At 38.2% G+C, this 21,174-nt stretch overlaps 1 protein-coding gene across 1 annotated transcript in view; it reads right to left on the bottom strand.

The window, feature by feature from the left end:
- AP1S3 (adaptor related protein complex 1 subunit sigma 3) overlaps positions 1-21,174 on the bottom strand; it is an 85,876-nt gene that overhangs the window by 39,079 nt on the left and 25,623 nt on the right. Inside the window, exon 2 of the mRNA XM_053709958.1 lies at positions 17,293-17,471. Coding sequence (XP_053565933.1) covers positions 17,293-17,471 — 179 coding nt within the window. The remainder of the gene's footprint in view (positions 1-17,292; positions 17,472-21,174) is intronic.

Genomic DNA, 21,174 nt, shown 5'->3' with positions numbered 1-21,174 from the left:
CAGAGCTATCGCGCTTGCCTCTTAACTCAGGCAAATTAGATAATACTTCTTTCATAACATTAGCCATATCATGCAAAGTGATTTGTAAGGGCCTTGATGTACTTGGCGCCACAATCTCACGCACCTCCTGAGCGGGAGGCGAAGGTACTGACACGTGAGGAGAGTTAGTCGGCATAACTTCCCCCTCGTTGTCTGGTGATAATTTCTTTACCGGTAAAGACTGACTTTTATTTAAAGTAACATCAATACAATTGGTTCACATATTTCTATTGGGCTCCACATTGGCTTTTAAACATAATGAACAAGTAGATTCATCTGTATCAGACATGTTTAAACAGACTAGCAATGAAGGCTAGCAAGCTTGGAAAAAATCTTTCAATAAATTTACAAGCAATAGAAAAAACGCAGCAGCGCTTTTAAAAACACAAAAAAACTGTCACAGTTGAAAGAACAATGAACAAATTCAGTTATAGCCAACAATTTTAACAGTAAATGTATGAATTTAGCAGAGGATTGCACCCACTAGCAAACGGATGATTAACCCCTCAATACCCAAAACCGGATAAGCAATTTAAGATTTAACGTTTTTCTCACAGTCAAACACACTGTCACAGGTCTGCTGTGACTGATTACCTCCCTCAAAAATGAATTTTGAAGACCCCTGAGCTCTCCGGAGACGTCCTGGATCAAGGAGGAAGAAGCAGGAAGACTGTGCTAGAATTTTAACTGCGCAACAAGGCCCCTCCCACTCATATTACAACAGTGGGAGACCTGTTACAACGGTTTCTATGTAGAAATATACGATAGCCATATGGAAAAAAATCATGCCCAAAAAGATTTATCACCAAAGTACCTCACAAAACGAATAACATGCCAGTAAACGTTTTAAAAAACAACTTTCCAGTGTTATGCAAAGTTATCACTAAGCCTGCTACCAGTCGCTTCTACTGCAGTTAAGGCTCATACATTTGTTTCAGTATTAACAGTATTTTCTCAGTCAAATTCTAGTCCCTAGAAAATAACTCAACTGCGCATACATTTATCAGCCTGATACCAGTCGCTACTACTGCATTAAAGGCTGTACTTACATCATATGGGTAACAGAAGTGTTTTCTTAGTCAATTCCATTCCTAGAAAATATTACTGCACATACCTCATTTGCGGGGGACCCCGCATGCTATTCCCTTTTCTGAAGTTACCCCACTCCTCAGAATGTGCGAGAACAGCCAGTGGATCTTAGTTACATCTGCTAAGATCATAGAAAAACGCAGGCAGATTCTTCTTCTAAATACTGCCTGAGAGAAAAAACAGCACACTCCGGTGCCATTTTAAAATAAACTTTTGATTGAAGAATAGTTAGGTAAAAAAACTCCTATCTCCTCTCGCGACCTCCTTCTTTGTTGAGACTTGCAAGAGAATGACTGGATATGACATGTGAGGGGAGGAGCTATATAGCAGCTCTGCTTGGGTGATCCTCTTGCAACTTCCTGTTGGGAAGGAGAATATATCCCATAAGTAATGGATGACCCGTGGACTGAACACACTTAACAAGAGAAAATAACTTTATCTGCCACATGGCGCGAAGCACATATTAAACTGCTCCACAGAGCACATTTCACTCCGGGGCTTCAAGGTGCACAACTTGGGTTTTAACAAATGCCCGAAATGTTCTCTCCCAGCAGCTAATATAGAGCACATGTTCTGGTCTTGCCCAAAAGTGAGAAATACTTGGCGCAAACTTGAATACTGGCTGAATAGGGTATTGAAAATTCCACCTATATGCTTTACCTTATCTCAGATTATATTATGCATTGACAATTTAAATAAAGCATCATCCTAATGACAAATTGATATCTATTTCTATATTAGCCACCAGATATTTGATATGCAAAAAATGGAAAATGCGCTCGGTACCAAGTGTGCTGGAAATTCAAAATTGCCTCAAGAAACAATGTTTACTAGAACAGAAAGATACAGACATTAACAATGAAGAGGACATTAGGAAATTCTTTAATAAATTGGCAACATATATTAAATCATTACCTGAAAATGATAGAGAATATATGATCTTTCCTTTTCAAAATTCAGAAATGATCCTGCTAGGTATTTGGTAGAGGGAGCAGCAGGGAGGGATTATTTTCTTTTCTAAGGGGGATTCTTCCCCTTTTTTTTTCTTCTTCTTTTTTTTTTTTTTTTATTTTAGATAGGATCTTGGTTATTTATTTTATTTTTTATTTTTTCGGTCAAAAAACAGAAAATCCCAACACAGGGCGACTTAAGGGAATAAGGTTTTGTTCTCAGTCTTAGACTTGAAAGAAGATAACACTCGTTTTCTTATAGGTGGGAGAAACTGCGGGTCAAATATTATTTTTCATAGCTTGCCTTTGTTTTCTTCTGCTGAAATTATCTGAACCTCAAGATGAGGACAAGTGTTTTTGTTTTTCTTCTCCTTAAATATTGTTATGAACCAAATTTGTATCACTGTATAATATCACCCTCTGTTGGTTAATAAAAAATAATATGAAAAAAAAAAAAAATTAAAAATGTTCTATCTGAATCGCGAATGGAAAAAAAAATAATTGGGTTTTACGTCTCTTTAAATCCACATGCATCCAAGGATCAAGATAGAAACAGGAAGTTCATGTCTGTGACAACTGTATTGTGCAACAACAGATATGGAGAATTCACACTGCTTTATTGGGGGACAGCAATACACCAAACACTAAAACACCCCTTTTAGATCCAAGAAAATGTATACCTTTAAATGTGCATTTAAAATTTGCTTTGCAAACAAATAACAAAATAACCCTCAGATTAAGTTAGTTGCGACACTGGATATATTAGAAGTGGAATAAAAAAAAAATGTCAGGGGAAAATAAAGATATTTTGAGTTTTACTTCTGTTCTAACATATGCAAATATAACTTTGCATGTCTAATAATTTCTTGGCACACAGCATGGTTTATCCAAGTTACATATTTAAAATAATCTGTATGACTGAATGGTCTAACATGCTTTTTGTGTGCTCACCCACACTGTATGATGGGGTAACTGTGTTTCAATCAGCTGTCATTACTCTGAAATATTTACAGTGTGTTACAACTGCTAAAAAAAAACATTAAGTGTAGAGAAACTTTAGGGCAAGATTTATTAATTTGAGAACAAACAGGGTTCACATATTGTGAACCAGTTTGCATTTGATCTCAAATTAGGGGTGCATTTGTTGCCCATATTTATCATTGAACAAGCGACTGATCATGCAATGACGCCCCCTACCCTCGTGCAACCATCTGCGTGAGAGTAGGGCTTGTCAATCATCCCGGTCAAATGAATCCAGGGTGATTTTATTCCGCCAACTCCAAGTTGGCGAGGGGTTTAAGAAGCAACACTTTAAAACCACTGCTTCATAAATATCAGTTGCAGACTCAAATGAGCGAGTCGGCAACCAGTTAGGATATTCGCCTGAGGTAAATTAGCCACAAAGGGGAAGATTTATCACAAGTATTTCTATAGTTGAAGATTCCACATAAGAAAATACTACAATTAAATATTTCCTCTCAATAAAAGAGAGAGTAGTGTTTTAATATTTCTTAATCTATGATAACATAATGGCAACTTTTAAATGATGTGTTGGGGGGGAGCCCCACATCTTGGGAGACAGAAACCCTTTTAGGTCATATATGCAATTCTTTGAGCTTTACGGAGGGTTTGTGCCTTGTATGGGGAGCTGAAGTGTATTTAATAATGACATTTATGGAGTATTTGAACATGAGCAGTTTTACTGTAAAATGTAATGGTACACATGTGGGGTACTTCTTTCAAGAAGAGATATATAAATAATAAACTAGAGACTGTTTTAACTTTTAGATGACAGGGTAAATTTGTCTACATCAGAAAAACATTCTGATGCAAACAAATTGAAATCCTGCGATTGTGCACATGATCACAAGATTTCAATGATGTGATCGGGTCGGGGGGCGTCACCCTCCAGACCGCAATCGCATCCTGGAAGTGCCGTTGGCTTTTGGACAGCCAAACTGATAGGACATTCTAGTCCGTCCTAACAGCGATAAAGCCTGCCACGGTTAGGAAGGAATAGAAGGCCATAACGGCATTAAAAGGTTAAAATAAAGTGGATTATTTGTTTTTCAGTAAAGGCTGGTGTGTCTAATAGGGAAAATTCAAGATAGAATAAAGGCAATGCAAAAGCCCAGAATTATTGTATAGAAGAGTTCCAGAGGACATTGGAGAACACAACAGGACAAATACCTGTATATCTGCTTTAACAATGTTTATGGTTTAACGCATGAACAAAGAAGGTTTGTAGAAATAATTCTTGTTTACTTCTATAATGACACACAACAATGAATGTTTGTCTGTAAATACTTGGTCAGCTATGTTCAGTATAAAGCTTTAATTCTAAAAATCCATCCATGACTTTAAAGCATTTATTTATGCAGATATTTATTAACTATACACTCGGAAAAATTACATAGTACATCATTGGAAATGGAAAAAAAGTGCTGCAGCTATAACTTTCACATGCAGACAAGACAGGTAATTTATCAGTTGTGCGTGAATAGTAGTCATCCAAAACACCTCATTAAAAGCATATCTATAGCACAGTTTGTTTGTTTTAAAAGCAACAGTTATTACTCTAATGTACGAAAACAAGCTGAGGCTTAGAGTGGAGGGATAAAATAAAATGGAGAGAAATATTTATCACGCTAGATCGCTAATAAGAAATATGAATAAATGCTGTCAGGAGGAGGATATAGCAATATGTGTAAATTGAAAGGGACAGTCTTCTTGAAAATAGTTATTGTTTAAAAAGATAGCTAATCCATTTATTACCCATTCCCCAGTTTTGCATAACCAACACTGTTATATTTATATACTTTTTACCTCTATGAATTACCTGTATCTAAGCCCCTGCAGACTGTGTTTTGTTTTTTTATAGATTTTTACAATCTTGTGAAGCCATTATAATTCTCCACAGGAGTGAGCACAATGTTATCTATATGACACACATGAACTAGCAGTGTCTGGCTGTAGTGGAAAATTGTAAAAAAAAAAAGCCCTAAAATAAGGGATGGCCTGTAGGTGCTAAGAAAGAGGCAATGCTGGTTATGAAACGCTGGGGAATGGGTAGCAATGGCCTTATCTATATTTTTTAAATTAATCAAGTAGACTGTTTAAGAAAAACAATAATTTTCAAATAGTTTTTCACTACATGTATTTCACAATATCTTGAAGTTTGTAATATTGTTAGGGCCTCTGTTGGCCTTCTTAGAGAAGATAAGCTGGCTGTATTGTGTAAACAGGAAATCAAGCATTTTCTATATGTGCAAAGGCTTTACAAATGAATAACAAATTACTCCATTTTGGGCATTTGGTTAGTTCCGACAATATATATATTAAAACAGAAATGCAATTAACCCCCTTCAATGCGCATGACGAAGCATTCTTGTCATGCACATCACTACCTATAGGCACATGATGAGCCCTTGTAGTCTTGCAGGGGATTGCTGATCAAACACTGTTTTCGGTGATCCCCCTCACTACAGGACGGGGATTGTTGGTGGCCTAGTAGGTGGCACTTCCAGACTTAATGGGAGTGCTGGTGACGTCACCATGTACAAAGAGGCTGAACCAGGAAAATGCTGGAATCTGTAAGGAAGCTGGATGGGGGGGGGGTACTTCAAACCCCTCTATCTCAGCTCCCGCAGCAGCTACAAACCTCCAAGGCCCAACATTTAAAAGAGATTTCCTTCCTGTTCCTTCAAATAGTGGAGGTCTTAAAGGAGTAATAGAAAGCAGATCTTTATGAAAATAAAGTAAAACAAAAACGTATGGGGATGTTACATTATATGCACAATAAAAAAAATAAAAAAAATCTGATATGTTTAGAGGCCCCTAATAAAGTGTTTTTTTTCAAGCAGACAAGTCCCTCTCTTAAAAAAATAAATGCATTTTCTCTGTATAGTCAGGTAATCACTGTGGCAACAGTGAACACCTTGCAAGAAAAAAGGGCTTTTGGGGGACTTCCGGGCAGCGGCCATCTTATTGGTTGCACTGAGCTTCAACTCCTGAGACCATCACCACATTTTCTTCAATTTGAGCTGAAATCTAGATGTTAAAAGGGACACTAAATCCATTTTTTTCTTTTATGATTCTGATAGAGCATGGGATTTTAAGCAACTTTCTAATTTACTCCTATTATCAAATTTTCTTTGTTATTTTGCTATCTTTATTTAAAAAGCAGGAATGTAATGCATAGGAGCCGGCCTGTTTTTGGTTGAAAACCTGGGTTATGCTTGCTTATTGGTGGGTAAATGTAAGCCTTCAATAAGCAAGTGTTATCTATGGTGCTGAGCCTAAAATGGGCTGACTGCTAAGATTTACATTCCTGCTTATAAAATAAAGATAGCAAGAGAACGAAGAAAAATTGATAATAGGAGTAAATTGGAAAGTTGATTAAAATGTCATGCTCTATTTAAATCATGAAAGAAAAAAAAATTAGGTTCAGTGTCCCTTTAAGATATCAAATATGGTGGAGAAGCGTAGCTGAAGACGCTCTGACCCAAGAGATACGGTTTATGATTGCAGCGTGGCTTCCCAGTCCTCAGTACCAGACTTTACATTTCAAGGCCTTCCCCTATATCTGAAGCATCCTCTGTCCTCAAATCGCCGCACCACTGTTGTGCGGCTTGTGCCTACTATTCATACACAAATTGGGCAATGGAGAACTCTCCAATACTTATCGCTGAGCTAAAACTGATACTGGAAGCTCAAAGACTTCAAATTTTCAGCGCTATAGAAAGGGCATACTACTCTGAACTACGTGACTATGAGAAAATAGAGGGGCATCCACAGGTGGGAGCTTTCGCCAATGTGCCTCTAGAGTCCCTTGCAGGAGCGGTGGCGATTGATTTCTCCAAAGATCCCATTTTAGTAACAGGCACGACTGTGACCATAGAGCATTCTGATGATCTAGATCCCACCTCTCTTAGTGACAAGCCAGAGGAGATTGGTGCGAGGCAGCAGCACCTGCATGTGGAGTTCCACAATAACACATTATCGGAGCCACAGAGTGAGCAAAGCTGCGGGTCGCACCTGACTCATGGGTTAAAGAAAGAAAATCAACAAGACACTGCATTGATCAGCACGACTCAAGAAGATCTAACATACAGAGCTGGAGAAAGAATATGGAGCTCCCTAATATTACATATTGGAGATCATAGCTACCGTACCCAAAGTCTCCTAGATACCGGTAAATCTCTCACATACAGAAAAATGAGGCACTCATTTCTGATAATGTGGGGAGCAACATATATATATATATATATATATATATATATATATATATATATATATATATATATATATATATATATATATATATATATATATATATATATATATATATATATATATATATATATATATAAAAAAAATTATTATTATTTTTTTTTTTTTTTTTTTTTTTTTGTTCCTCTCATTATTTATGACAGTTGTATAACCTGACATTTGTGGGGACACAAGCTTCATGTATCCTGGATAAAATTGTATAGGAGGTTTAGATATTGGAACAACGGTGTTTTATTCCCCACATTGTTAAACCTTATGGCTACTCACCTACCCTGACTTTATCTGTACTATAAAGTATATCATTGTAGTAACACAATTTATTACACTCACAAGGAGGGACTTCTTACGATGAGTTATTGTGCCATAGGGGGCGATTTTATGTCATTTTATATTGGTATTGCAAAGGTATTTAGGTAAAACAAATCTTTAGCCCCATCAGACCTAGAACTTAACCCCTCTTAAATTATAATAGAATCACAAAAGAATCTCACCATATGTAGTCACCTACGACAAAGTCTCACCCTCAGCTTTCATTTCCCTAACACAGGGATTCCATATACACTAGACTGCTCCACATATTGAGACCTACTCTGATTATCTGTGCCATAACATTTTAGTAATCTATTAACCTTTTAGCGCCGGCAGTGAACAATTATCTAGATCTCAATACACCGATTCCCACCCTTCCCAACCTCTCTAAAAATATGGTTCGCCATCCAGTGAAATTACTTGAAACAGAACAACTGACAAATATATATATTACACACCGATGTGTTCTAAGAAGATTGCACATACGTATGAGATACAACTTATTATTCAATTAATCCCTTAAAAATACAGATAGAAGGCATTTTATATTTGGTTGTTGTCTTAGATAACTAATGTTTGTCAGTCAGGTATATAATTATAGCCTGCGCCAGAGCATGTTATCTCTTTCCAATGGGCAAGCATACCAGTCTATTGGGGAGGGTAATGTCTCCTCTACATGGCCCAGTTGTTCAAACTGTTTGTATAAATCAGACTCTATTGTCAAGGCTGATTGTTTTGGACCTGACAATACCCCTCTCTGTTCAACAACAGTTTTGGCGGCTCTAAGAGTAGTCACTTAGCCCTTAGATTTGATACATCTCCGTAAGCCCCTTTGGAGACAGTCTTCTAAGCAATTTTACCCTATACTACAAATAAAGTTTGATATCAGCACTTTCAGAATATCTCAATTAGCATCAATCTCCTTTATAGTTGCTAAAGTTGGCTATTCTTCTAATCTGAGAATTCTTTGCATAGTTCTTATGCACTATAAGATTAACTTTCTAATGTATATAGTCTCAAAATAATTGTACTTAGTTATAGTACTATATGTGTTATATATAAAATAAGAAAATAGAGGTGTTCTTTTGAGACTCAAGAGTAGTCTCCTAGTGTTCATTAGAACCCTCCGTAACTCTATATGTTCAGTCATGCTACGAGGGCCAAAAGTGGCCTCATGTGCCACTTAGAGGGTTTCTAGTACAAGAGGCTAGTTGTATGTTATCTTATATTTTTGAACAATGTCAGATGAATATAATCTGTATATCATTTTAGTCTGTATTTATAATATGTTTGGAAACAATTTTACTGTATAAGTTTCACTGACATGCTTTGACTGTATGCCTTGATTCATACCTCAATAAAAAAAAAAACACAAGAAAAAAGGGCTTTTATTCCTAATAATTTATCATTTGTGTGGGTCACTCACTGAAATCTCACTTACAATAGGGTTTAAATGCAGGTAGCAAAAAAAGCTCAAAATTGTCTCAGCACTGGAGTGAAAAAAAGACTCAGCAGCAAAAGGGTTAACAAAGATTTGTAAAAATAAGAGATATTTTGAGTCATTTCTGTTCTAACATTTGTAAATATAACTTTGCACGTCTAATTTCTTGGCACCAAGCATGGTTTATCCAAGTCCAATATTATTATTATTATCATTTATTTGCATAGCGCCACCAAATTCCGTAGCGCTAGGTACAATGATAGGGGTATACAATGACAAAGATTTGTGATAAAATACAAAACTAAACAAATATAGCACAGGAGGAAGAGGGCCCTGCTCCGGAGAGCTCACAGTCTATAGGTTTAGGGTGCAGAGACATAAGGTTGGGGTAGCTTGTTACATCGGTTGTATTTGCAGCAGTGAGTCAGGCAGTTCATGTACATATATTAGTTTGGTTCTGATGCGGGATGGAGGAGAGATGGTAAGCTTCTCTGAATAGGTGGGTTTTCAAGGATCGTCTGAAGCTATACAAGGTTGGAGACAGTCTAATGGAGCGGGGTAGAGAGTTCGAGAGGACAGGAGCAGCACGTGCAAAGTCTTGGAGGCGGGAGTGGGACGTAGACATAACAGGAGTGTAGAGACGTAGGTCAGAGGTTGATCAAAGAGGACGGGATGGGGAATATTTCACGATGAGAGAGGAAATATAGTTGGGAGTTAGACTGTTGAGTGCTTTGTAGGTTAGGGCTAATACTTTAAATTGTATTCTGGAGTGTATGGGGAGCCAGTGTAGAGACTGGCAGAGCAGAGCAGCTGATGTAGATCGTCGACTTAGGTGGATGAGTCTAGCAGAAGCATTCATAATAGATTGGAGGGAGGAGAGGCGGTGTTTTGGAAGGCCATTTAGGAGTAGATTGCAATAATCAATGCGTGACAAGAAGAGGGAATGAATAAGTATATTTGTAGTTTTTTGAGTAAGGAAGGGACGAATTCTGGAAAAGTTGCGTAGGTGTGAACGGCAGGATTTGGTAAGCGTTTGTATATGTGGGTTGAATGTGAGTTCTGAGTCTAGTGTGACCCCAAGGCAGCAGACCTGGGGTGAGGTGTTGAGAACAGAGTCTCCAACCATCAGAGAAATGTCAGGTGTCGGATGTCTCAAAGAGGGGGGAGATAAGAAGCAGCTCAGTTTTGGACAGATTGAGTTGGAGGTAGTGTGAAGACATCCAAGAGAAAATTGCAGAGAGGCAGTCAGAAATCTGGTTGAGTAAAGAGGGAGAGATTTCAGGAGAGGAAAGATAGTTTTGGGTATCATCAGCATATAGGTGGTACTGGAATCCAAAGGAGGCTATAAGTTTTCCAAGGCAGGATGTATAAAGAGAGAAAAGCAAGGGGCCCAAGACAGAGCCTTGCGGTACTCCAACTGAGAGAGGCATAGGATCACAAGATATGTTGTTAAAGGAAACTGAAAATGAGCGGTTTGAAAGATATGATGCAAACCAGGAGAGGGCTGTGTCTCGGATGCCAAATTAATGTAGTATAGTGTAGAGGAGAGGATGGTCAACTGTGTCAAAAGCTGCGGACAGGTCAAGAAGAATTAGTAAGGAGTAATGGTCTTTTGCTTTAGCTGATAACAGGTCATTTGTTACTTTAGCAAGAGCGGTTTCTGTTGAGTGTTTAGGGCGGAAACCAGATTGTAGTGGATCAAGTAAGGAGTTAGTTGTGAAAAATTGAGTTAGCCGATAGACTAGTCGTTCCAATAATTTTGAAGCAAAGGGAAGTAAGGAGACCGGTCGATAGAAGGTGTGGAGGGGTCAAGAGAGGGCTTTTTTAGGATTAGTATGATTGACGCATGCTTGAATGTGTCAGGAAATGTGCCAGCAGTGAGAGATTGGTTAAAGAGATGAGTTAGGGTAGGGGTTAGTGAAGCAGAGAGAGAGGGAATAAATCGTGAAGAAATAGGGTCAAGTGGGCAGGTTGTGAGATGAGCCAAGGATAGGAGTGCAGATACTTCTTCCTCTGTTACAGGAGGGAAGTAGCATAGATTTTTGTTAATAGAAGGGATGGGTAGGATTGCTGGGTTTGCGGTGTGCAAGGTGCAGATCTCTTTTCTAATGGTGTTAATTTTATTTTTTAAGTGATCAGCAATAATTTGAGCAGTGAGTTTGGTAGTGGGTGGGGGGGCAGGCAGACGTAGAAGGGAGTTAAAGGTTGAAAACAGTTTTCTGGGGTTGGATTCGCGAGATGACACAAGGGAGGAGAAATAGACTTGTTTGGTCAGGCTGAGCGCAGAGTTGTAGGACTTAAGGGTGAATTTTTTAATGTTGGAAATCAGCAAAGGTGCGTGATTTCCTCCACTACAGTTCAGCAGCCCGTGAGCATCGCTGAAGATATCTGGTCTGTTTAGTGTGCCACGGTTGCCATCGAGTGATTGATGTACGTCGAAGGGTGGAGGGTGCAGTTTTGTCAAGTGTTGATTTTAGTGCCGAATTATACTGTAGAGTCACGAGGTTTGGACAAGAGAGGGATGAAATGTCAGAAAGCAGAGGACTCAGTTGAGCGGAAAAGTCTGTGAGATCCAAGTCATTTAAATTCCTGCGAGGTAGCAGTTTTTTGGGGGCTTGCAAAGATGTAGCAGGTAGAGTAAGAGAGAAAGTTAATAGATGGTGGTCAGAGAGAGGAAATGGGAAGTTAAGGGAGTTGGAAACAGCACAGAGATTTGTGAAGACCAGGTCTATGGAGTTGCCTGCACAGTGTGTTGAAGATGTTGTCCCCTAAGATGAGAGAAGGGACATTAGAAGAGAGAAAATGTGAAAGCCAGGCTTCAAAGTGGTCCAGAAATTGTGATGCTGGGCCAGGGGGCCAATAGATAACTGCAACACGAAGAGCAAGCGGATAGCGTGAACTTCAAAAGATGAGAAGGAAAGAGAGGGGGGATGAAGGAATGCAGTGAAAGGTACTGTGTGGAGACAGGAGAATTCCTACTCCTCCTCCTTGTTTGTCTCCAGGCCTGGGAGTGTGACTGAAGTGCAGGCCGCCATAGGACAGAGAGGCTACAGCAGTTGTGTTAGAGGAGGAAAGCCAAAGTTTCAGTGAGGGCTAACAGGTTAAGTGAACATGAAATAAATAGGTTGTAAATAGATGTAAGCTTATTGCATACCGAGCGTGCATTCCAAAGGGCACACAAGAATTGGGGTGTACTAATAGAGGTGCAGTTAATGAGGTTTAGAGGGTTACGTGTGCAAGGTGTATGAGGTGTCATTTGGGGTAGTGATCTGAGGGAAGCAGAGGGTGGACCTGGGATCTTTTAAAACGATCCGTCTGACTGAAAGGACCAACATGTTTTTGGTGTGCTCTCCTATATTATATGACCTGCTCTTATGTTTTAACTGGAAATCACTTTTATTACTAAAGCTGGAAAGACATAGAATCACTTAAAGGGAGTCTACTCCAGAACCTTTATTGTTTTTTAAAAAAAATCCCTTTATTACCGATTCCCCAGTTTTGCATAACCAAAACTGTTATATTAATACACCATTTACCTCTGTGACTACATTGTATCTATGCCTCTGCAGACTACCCCCTTATCTCAGATGTTCTGACAGACTTAAATTTTAGCCAATCAGTGCCGACTCCACGGGGTGAGCACAATGTTATCTATATGACACACGAACTAGCACTGTCAAGTTGTGAAAACCTGTCAAAAAACATAAGAAGCGGTCTTCAAGGGCTTAAAAATTAACATATGAGCCTACTTAGCTTTAGCTTTCAACAAAGAATACCAAGGGAACAAAGCATATTTGATGCAGAAGACAAATAAATCATAAACCATGTCATTTTTAATCTAGCCAGGTTTTATATATAAAAAAAAAAATAATAATAATAATAATAATAATAATAATAATAATAATAATAATAATAATAAGTGTGTGTGTGTGTGTTACTAGTGATAAAAGCTTGCGCCCAGCCTTACCCATAGCTTGACTGTCAGGGAACCTAGAAACCAGAAGGTAAAGGAAAGTGCAGGTAAAAAAATAAACTTTATTGAAAAATAGCAATAAACAAAATAATAAACAATAGGGAAATCCAGGACACAGTCGATACCAAGACAGAGGTCAGATGCCAAAGTGGGTAGTCAGCCGAACCGGTTAAAGAAAACCCAGAGAACGGGAACAATAGCCTGGGTCACGTACCAGGAAATCAGTCAGCCAAAGCCAGGGTCATACACAGAGTAAGGAATAACATATAGGTATGCAATTGGGTGATTGTGATGATGTAACACCAGTTTACTATATAACCGAGAGACAAGAAGTTGCCAGTAGTTGCAGAGTAATGATGTTCACAAGTTTCCCCATAAGAGGGCATGTGAGAGAAACGGAGGGTGTCAGAATCACTGCAAGAGAAGCCAGAAACAGGCCTACACTCCAAAAAAACACAAGGAAGGGCAATTAACCCTGACATTTACTTTTACAGAGGACAAAAGTCTGAAAGAAGGAACCCTGCAACCACAGTTAATGAAGCAGTGGAGCAGTGGTCTGAAATGTTGCTTTCTAAAACCCAAAATCAATCCGGACTAATCTTGTGCAATGATAAACATGGGCCGCAAATCCTGCCTACTACTTGCGATCCGAGGTAGACAGGATCACTACCTGCAAAATTTGTCTGCCAAAGAATGATAAATTTACCCAAATGCATAATACACATAAAGGTTTAAAAACAGGATACCTGGCAACGTTAGTGGATCTGAGATTGGCAATTACAACTCTAATAAACTAAACAAACAAACACGCAACCGGCAAAGAGGTGCCTAGCTGGTGTTAGTAAGAGGCGCCAGGCAAAATGACGTGATATATATATTAGGTACTCTAAATGGTGTGATGTATATGTTAAAAGATTCAACTAAATAATCTAATACAATAATAAAATAGTATAATAATCTAACTAATACCAGATAGTGATCAAGTCAAAGTGATATAGTTTTTTTCTTCAGAATTAGTACATTTAACCTAAGTCTCCTAAACAAACACATTATTATATATATATATATATATATATATATATATATATATATATATATATATATATATAGTTATAACAACAGAAACAAATTAAATAAAAAAACACTGTCAAGAAGATGATTAAAATTAATAAAAAGTCCCAAACAATAATATGTGCGATAAATAACGTGTCCAAAGTCTAAATTGATAAAGAGTTCCAAATATCCAGGCAGCTCCTCTGGTGTGTTATGCCACAAAAACACGATCACAGTATCCTAGAAAACAAAACAGAGGGCGCCACAGTGCAGGTCATGCGAGAAGGATCCAATTGCTACTCACGTGATGTAATGCACTTTCGTGCAATATAGGCAAACCGGAACCAAAAGTCGTCCGGCAGACACTCCGGCAGTACACAAGAAAATCCAGATGATAGAAGAATGTAGCTCTTTGATTGACACACAGAGGCACCTTATCCCACCAGGGGGAATCCAGGAATGGAGGGTATCACTTGGAAAAAAGCCAGGCAATCAAAGAGGGTGGCCAGTCATATAGCCAATGTTAACACTGTAGTAGAAATTGTGATGAACAGTCCTCCAGAAATGACAATCAAAGAGCTACATTCTTCTATCATCTGGATTTTCCTGTGTACTGCCGGAGTGTCTGCCGGACGACTTTTGGTTCCGGTTTGCCTATATTGCACGAAAGTGCATTACATCACGTGAGTAGCAATTTGGCTATATATACTTATTGGATCCTTCTCGCATGACCTGCACTATGTGGCACCCTCTATGTTTTGTTTTCTACAACTCTAATAAACCAATTTTATAGGGAATTCATTATACATATGGACATCTACAATCATTCATGGAAAATTTCTGGACACCAGATGGGGCACACAACGATTGAAAGCCAGATTTGTCATCGATCTGCTAAAGAAAGTAGGAGATGCGGGCGGAGGAACAGCGGTATGTTTACCATCACTCAACGGTAAATATTTTAAAAATGAAGCACCTTTCTAAATTTGAAATAAAGTGCCCCCGTTTTTAAGATTATGTTTATATACTGGGCAGTAATTCATTAAACTTTACAATTACTTTAACTGCTCAGTTGGCCATACAGTATTTGTACTAGTTTTATTGTATACAGTAGTTTACAATTAATTCAAGATTAAAGGAAACATAAAAGTATATTAGAAATTTTTCTTATGGTTTATAATAAAACATTTTATACTACAATCTCAAATCAAAGTGTTTCATAACCATTTAATTGATTTAACTTTAAAATCTAAAGCGGAAATTCAAGCTTTAAAAGGGACAGTCAAGTCCCAAGAAAACTTTCATGTTTCAAATAGGCCATATAATTTTAAACAACTTTCCAATTTACTTTTATCACCAATTTTGCTTTGTTCTTTTGGTATTCTTAGTTGAAAGCTAGACCTAGGAAGGCTCATATGATAATTTCTAAGCCCTTGAAGGCCGCCTCTAATCACATGCTTTGTATTTGCTTTTCACAGCAGGGGAGAGCTAGTTCAGGTAAACCCTATAGATAATATTGTGAGCATGCCCGTGGATTGTGGCAGACACTGCACTAATTGGCTAAAATGAAAGTCAATAGATAATAAATAAAATGTCATGTGATCAGGGGTCTGTCAGAAGCTGCTTAGATACAAGTTATTCACAGAGGTAAAGTGTGTATTATTATAACTGTGTTGGTTATGCAAAACTGGGGAATGGGTAATAAAGGGATTATCTATCTTTTAAAACAACAAAAATTCTGGTGTTGACTGTCCCTTTAACTTTCATGAAAGGTTGCAAACCTACCCTGTTTTACATGGCTATCTATCCCAGCATATAGGAATGCGTCAAACCTGAAAAACCAGTACTATCATTGGAAAATGTTAGTTCATTCATTTACCTCAGTAATAATCTCAACATACTCACACCCACTAAAAGCTATCTTTTCCACTTTAGTATGCTATATTCATTCTCCTGCTACATCTAACACTAAAATATATATTTAGAAAAGTAAGATTATCAATTCTATTCCAAGAGGAACCTCAACAGATTAGTATTTAACTATATGTAAACTTCAGTATTGTTGCATTAATCAATGGCTAAAGATTTTTGATTACTCAGTCCTTTATTCAGGTAGATAAATGCTAGTAAGGTGGAGTTACCAGTAAAGGTTAACAAGGTGTGAAGTCCCTGCTACATACACAGTCATTTTTTTATATATTCCAAAGTGTCCTCAGCAGAATAGACTAGATAAGGCAAAACTAGTTTTCAACATTACTTTATAGCAACGCAGGGGAATTTGGGCAGTCCACAATTTTCAAAGTTAAATTACAGGAAAAGAAGACAAAATAAATTATTGAAGAATAGTGCAAAGTTTTTGTTTACTACACATAATTAAATGTTTTATATTATAATATCAATATGTTTAATATCAATGTAAACACCTGCTTGTCCCACACTACCTAGAGAGGGCAAAAACTAAATTCTGTAACCAAGGTTTTCTCAAAATGCTGCAAACCAAATTGTGGCTTACTAGGCGGTAGCTGCAAACCCAATGCATTATCCGATTGGTTGTGCATCCAGTGACCACACAGAGACATGGGCCAATCAGATCAGGCATATGGTCCATTCAGGATGAGCACTAATGCCTTGTAGAAGCCCCTTACACCAGTATACATACATGTAACGTGTATGTGAGGCATTATACACCACACATACATGTTACACCATATATACAATGGGTACTGTAATTCCCCCTTCTTCGCTATTTTTTCCTCCACCTGGGGGGGTTCAAGTAGGGCGAAGCCCCCCTTGTAAACTTACTCCCCAAGGTTCACTTGGGGTGGATGCCAGAGGGTCAGCGGGGCACCCCCCTAACCCCGCCAGACAGATGCAAAAATAACTGTTGAAGATGGGTGAATCACAGGGACCATCTGATTGGCCCGTGTCTCTGTGAGGTCACCAGATGCACAACCAATCGGATAATGCATTGGGTTTGCCGCTAGCACTTCGTGGTGGTTTAGGCAATTTGCAGCATTTTGAAGAAAACCCAGGTTACAGCCTTTGCTTTTTTTTTTTCTCTAGAGAGCGTAGAACAAGCATTTTTTTGTTGTTTGTTTAAACAGAAGCAATAGATGTTTAATTTTCCTTTTATAATCAAAACTCACCTTTTGTACACAAGTTTTAGATCCTTCCAGTCAACAAAGCTGCTCATTTTAGGTGTTCGAGTAAGGATAGTGTGAATCAATTCCCGTGTTATCTTTTGTTTCTCCTTTTCCTGGAGCGTCACATACCATTTCTGTAGACGTAGCTTCCCTTGGCGACTGAACAGAAGGAGGAAACGGATCTGTAGATATAACATATACATCTTTAACATGAAAAACCTCCACCACTGGCTATACAAAAAGGGACCTTAAATTGAGTAACAATCATATTCTTTGACTTTGGCTATTTCTTCAGCGATTAGCATTCTAATCCTTTCCAGGAAAATAAAAAAAAGTTCTAGGTCACAAAACTGAAGACTTAAGAATGTACTATTAAGTGTTTTATCAGTTTAAAAAAAAAAAAAAAAAAACTACAAAAATCTTTACACTTTAATTGTATGGTAGTTTAAAAATCATTAAACTGTAAAATCCTGGCTACAAAAAGGAGTATAAAAACATATCTTTACTATGTATGTATATATGTGCATTAGTTTTCTGATAAATAGACAAAAGCCATATTTAAAAAAAAATGTATGCAAGAAACAATTATCTAATGTGTTTAATCAGTTATTCTATGTGGGGAAGTCCTTTTTCTTTAGGTGGGAAAAACTTTTCTGCAGGCAGGATTAGCTTCAAATACATTTAATTTTATACTATTTAGGCAGGAAAGTTCAAATTTACACTATTTAATAACAATTCAGCAATATCCTTGATTGATTCTGGCATCAGTCAATAAGGATGTAAGCCTCATTTTTGTTCTTGGCCAGTCCTGAACCCATCAAAGGAAATATTTTTTTTTGTGCTGCTGTTGGCATGTAATAGTAGCATCAGCTTTCACTTTATTTAAAGGAACACTAAACACAGTAGAATAGCATAATCAATTAATTCATAATAGACAATGTAGAAGCAAATAGTTTGAATTTCACATGAGTAGTAGATTTTGTTCTGACAAACTTCAGTTAGTTTTATTTCCCTTCCCATTGCATCATGTGACAGTCATCAGCCAATCACAAAATGCATATATGTATATTCTGTGAATCTTGCACATGCTCAGTAGAAACTGGTGCCTATAAAAAGACAGTGTATATTTAGATGATGGATGTGAATTGTAAAGTTGTTTAAAATGGTTTGCTCCATTTGAATCATGAAAGCTTAAATTTTACTTTAGTGGTCTTGAACCCCTTGAGCGCCAACGACGGCTCTGAGTTGTCGCAGAGTTTCCTACTCTGGTGCCAACAACGGCTCAGAGCCATCGCTAGCACTCTCCAACCTTGAGGGAGATCTGGGAGCTCCCACTCGCCGGGGCTTCACGTTATGCGTGGTGATGTCACCGCGCAACTTTATTTATACTTAACAAGGTTAAGTATAGGAGCAGGGGGCATGCTGCTTAGAAGCCTGTATCTCAGGCATCTAAGCAGCTACCGACCCCCAAAACCCACAGTTGGAAAGGTAATTGCCTAACCTTTCCAACAGTGTAAGTCTTGGGGATCTAGTTAAGTTAAAAACTTAAAAAAAGCTTAGCACCCAGGTGGTAAAGTGCTTATCACTCAAAGGGTTAAGGTAAAGATGCAGTCTTACTGCTCCTCTGAAGATGTTCCCCTACTAAATAATGGACAAACTGAATGTAATATATTCCAAATGACCCCATAACCAGGGTTGCCACCCTTAGTTCAGGCCAAACCTGAATTTGGATATCCGGGTCTGAATAAGCTTCAAACCCAGACAGACAAATGGAAACCCAGACGGTCCAGGTCATTCTCAAGACAGGTGGCAACTTTACACATAAACATTGTGCTAAGTTTTTTCTTTATGGATGACTCGTCCAAAACTAATTTTCTATCTATGCAACTAATTTGATATATAGGTAAAAGACATGTACAAATATAATCTATGACTCATACATTGTAAAATGATTGTGAAAATATCAACAAATTTGTAATATTCTATACAGAACAGGTTTGTTTCTCAACCTTAGCTTCGACATTTGAAGTGAGCAATTATTAAAGTAATGTAAACAAAGAAAATCAGGATATGCTCTAAATGTTAAAGGGACAGTGAACACTAAAATTGTTATTGTTTAAAAAAAGATAGATAATGCCTTTACTTCCCACCCCCCAGCTTTGCACAACCAACATGGTTATATTAATATACTTTATAACATTTAAACCTCTAAATGTCTGCCTGTCTCTAAGCCATTAAAGACAGCCTCTTATCACATGCTTTATTAGCTTTTCACAACAGGGGAGTGCTCGTTCATGTGTGCCATAAAGATAACATTGTGATCATGCCCAAGGCTTGTGGCAGACACTGCACTAATTGGCTAAAATGCAAGTCAATAGATAAGATAAAAAAGTCGAGGGGACTTTCGGGCGGCAGCCATCTTACTAATTTGCATACGAAGAGAGAAGTGCTCTACCAGGAACTAACAACAGCTCATCAGCTAGTTCTATGGTGATTTACCACCCAGGAGCAGCCTCTTTTAGATCAGTGTGCTTTTCACAGAGGAAAACTTTCCTGAAGTATATCAGTCTGATCCCGCCAAATAAGGTCAGTCCAGCCCCGAAATACCAGGCAATTCTCCTCTGAACAAGGAACTTGACAACCTTAGATAATCGTTTCGGCCTCTTATGGGCCTCGTCAGTGAGGTGTAGCCACATTCCTCTAAGCGGCTGTCTTACTGGTCACACTGAGCTTCAGCTCCCTAAGTTTTCTCCAAAATTAATTTATTCTGCGAAGCAGAGCCATGAATACCCAACCTAAAACAGTAGAGAAGCTTATCCGTTGGCATCCTGCCCTTAGTCCTGGACTATTAATTCTGAGGCCTTTCCCCATCACTGAAGCCTTTATACCATCCTCATACCTAGCTGTGCCTTAAGTGCGCAGCTCTCATCCAGCTAATAACACAATGGAGAACTCGCCAATACTTATCACTGAGCTAACAGTGATTTTGGAAGCTCACAAGCTCCAACTTATCAAAGCTATAGAAAGGGCTTTCCACGCCGAACTTTGTGACTATGAGAAGACAGAGGGGCAACTACAAGCGAGAACCAACTTGCCTCCAGAACGTTATGTAGGAAAAGCGGTGACCGATTCTGACTGTGGAGATAGAGCAGTCTGAAGACCTAGCTACTACCTTCTCCAGTGACAAGCCTAAGGAGATTAGTGTGAGACAACAAACAGCAAGTACATATGGAGGTCCCTAACAACACTTCAGTTATTGAGTCAGAGAGTGAGCAAAACCGCAAGTCGCATCTATCTCAGGGGTTCCAGAAAAGAAAGCAGTAATTCCCAGCAGCGACCAATATGACTCAGGAAAAAAAGAAAAAAGAAAAAAGAAAAAAGAAAAAAGAAAAAAGAAAAAAGAAAAAAGAAAAAAGAAAAAAGAAAAAAGAAAAAAGAAAAAAGAAAAAAGAAAAAAGAAAAAAGAAAAAAGAAGAAGCAACATCTCATTTGGACAACCGCAGAGATAGAGATTTAAGCCCCAGCGTTTTCTACTAGAGGAGAGGGAACCGCCTTCGCCATATGCATGGGAGATCCCGCACCTTCAAACAGAACAAGCTTTGAAAACAGGGGTAGGCTATCGCTCCTGAGTTTCCTAACTTTGTAGAACTGGTACTTCAAACCAGAGTCAGCTAAAGTCTTTTTGCCAAGCTACACGGACCTCAGAGTCCGAACATTTGAGATTTAAAATGTGTCTATTCCCGTTAGCTTAGGACTCATTGGCAGCTCACTGTATTTTATCAGCATGTTTGTGTGCCCATTCTGCTTTTTATGACGACTTGTGAGTTTGAATATAGCGTCCCCTTAAGATACGAGCATTATGGGGGCATTAGCAGATCGTTATTG

The sequence above is a fragment of the Bombina bombina genome, chromosome 4 (assembly GCF_027579735.1).
Source record: "Bombina bombina isolate aBomBom1 chromosome 4, aBomBom1.pri, whole genome shotgun sequence".
Taxonomy (NCBI): Eukaryota; Metazoa; Chordata; class Amphibia; order Anura; family Bombinatoridae; genus Bombina; species Bombina bombina.
Note: the sequence above shows the minus strand (reverse complement) of the source record. Positions and strands in the feature narration are given on the sequence as shown.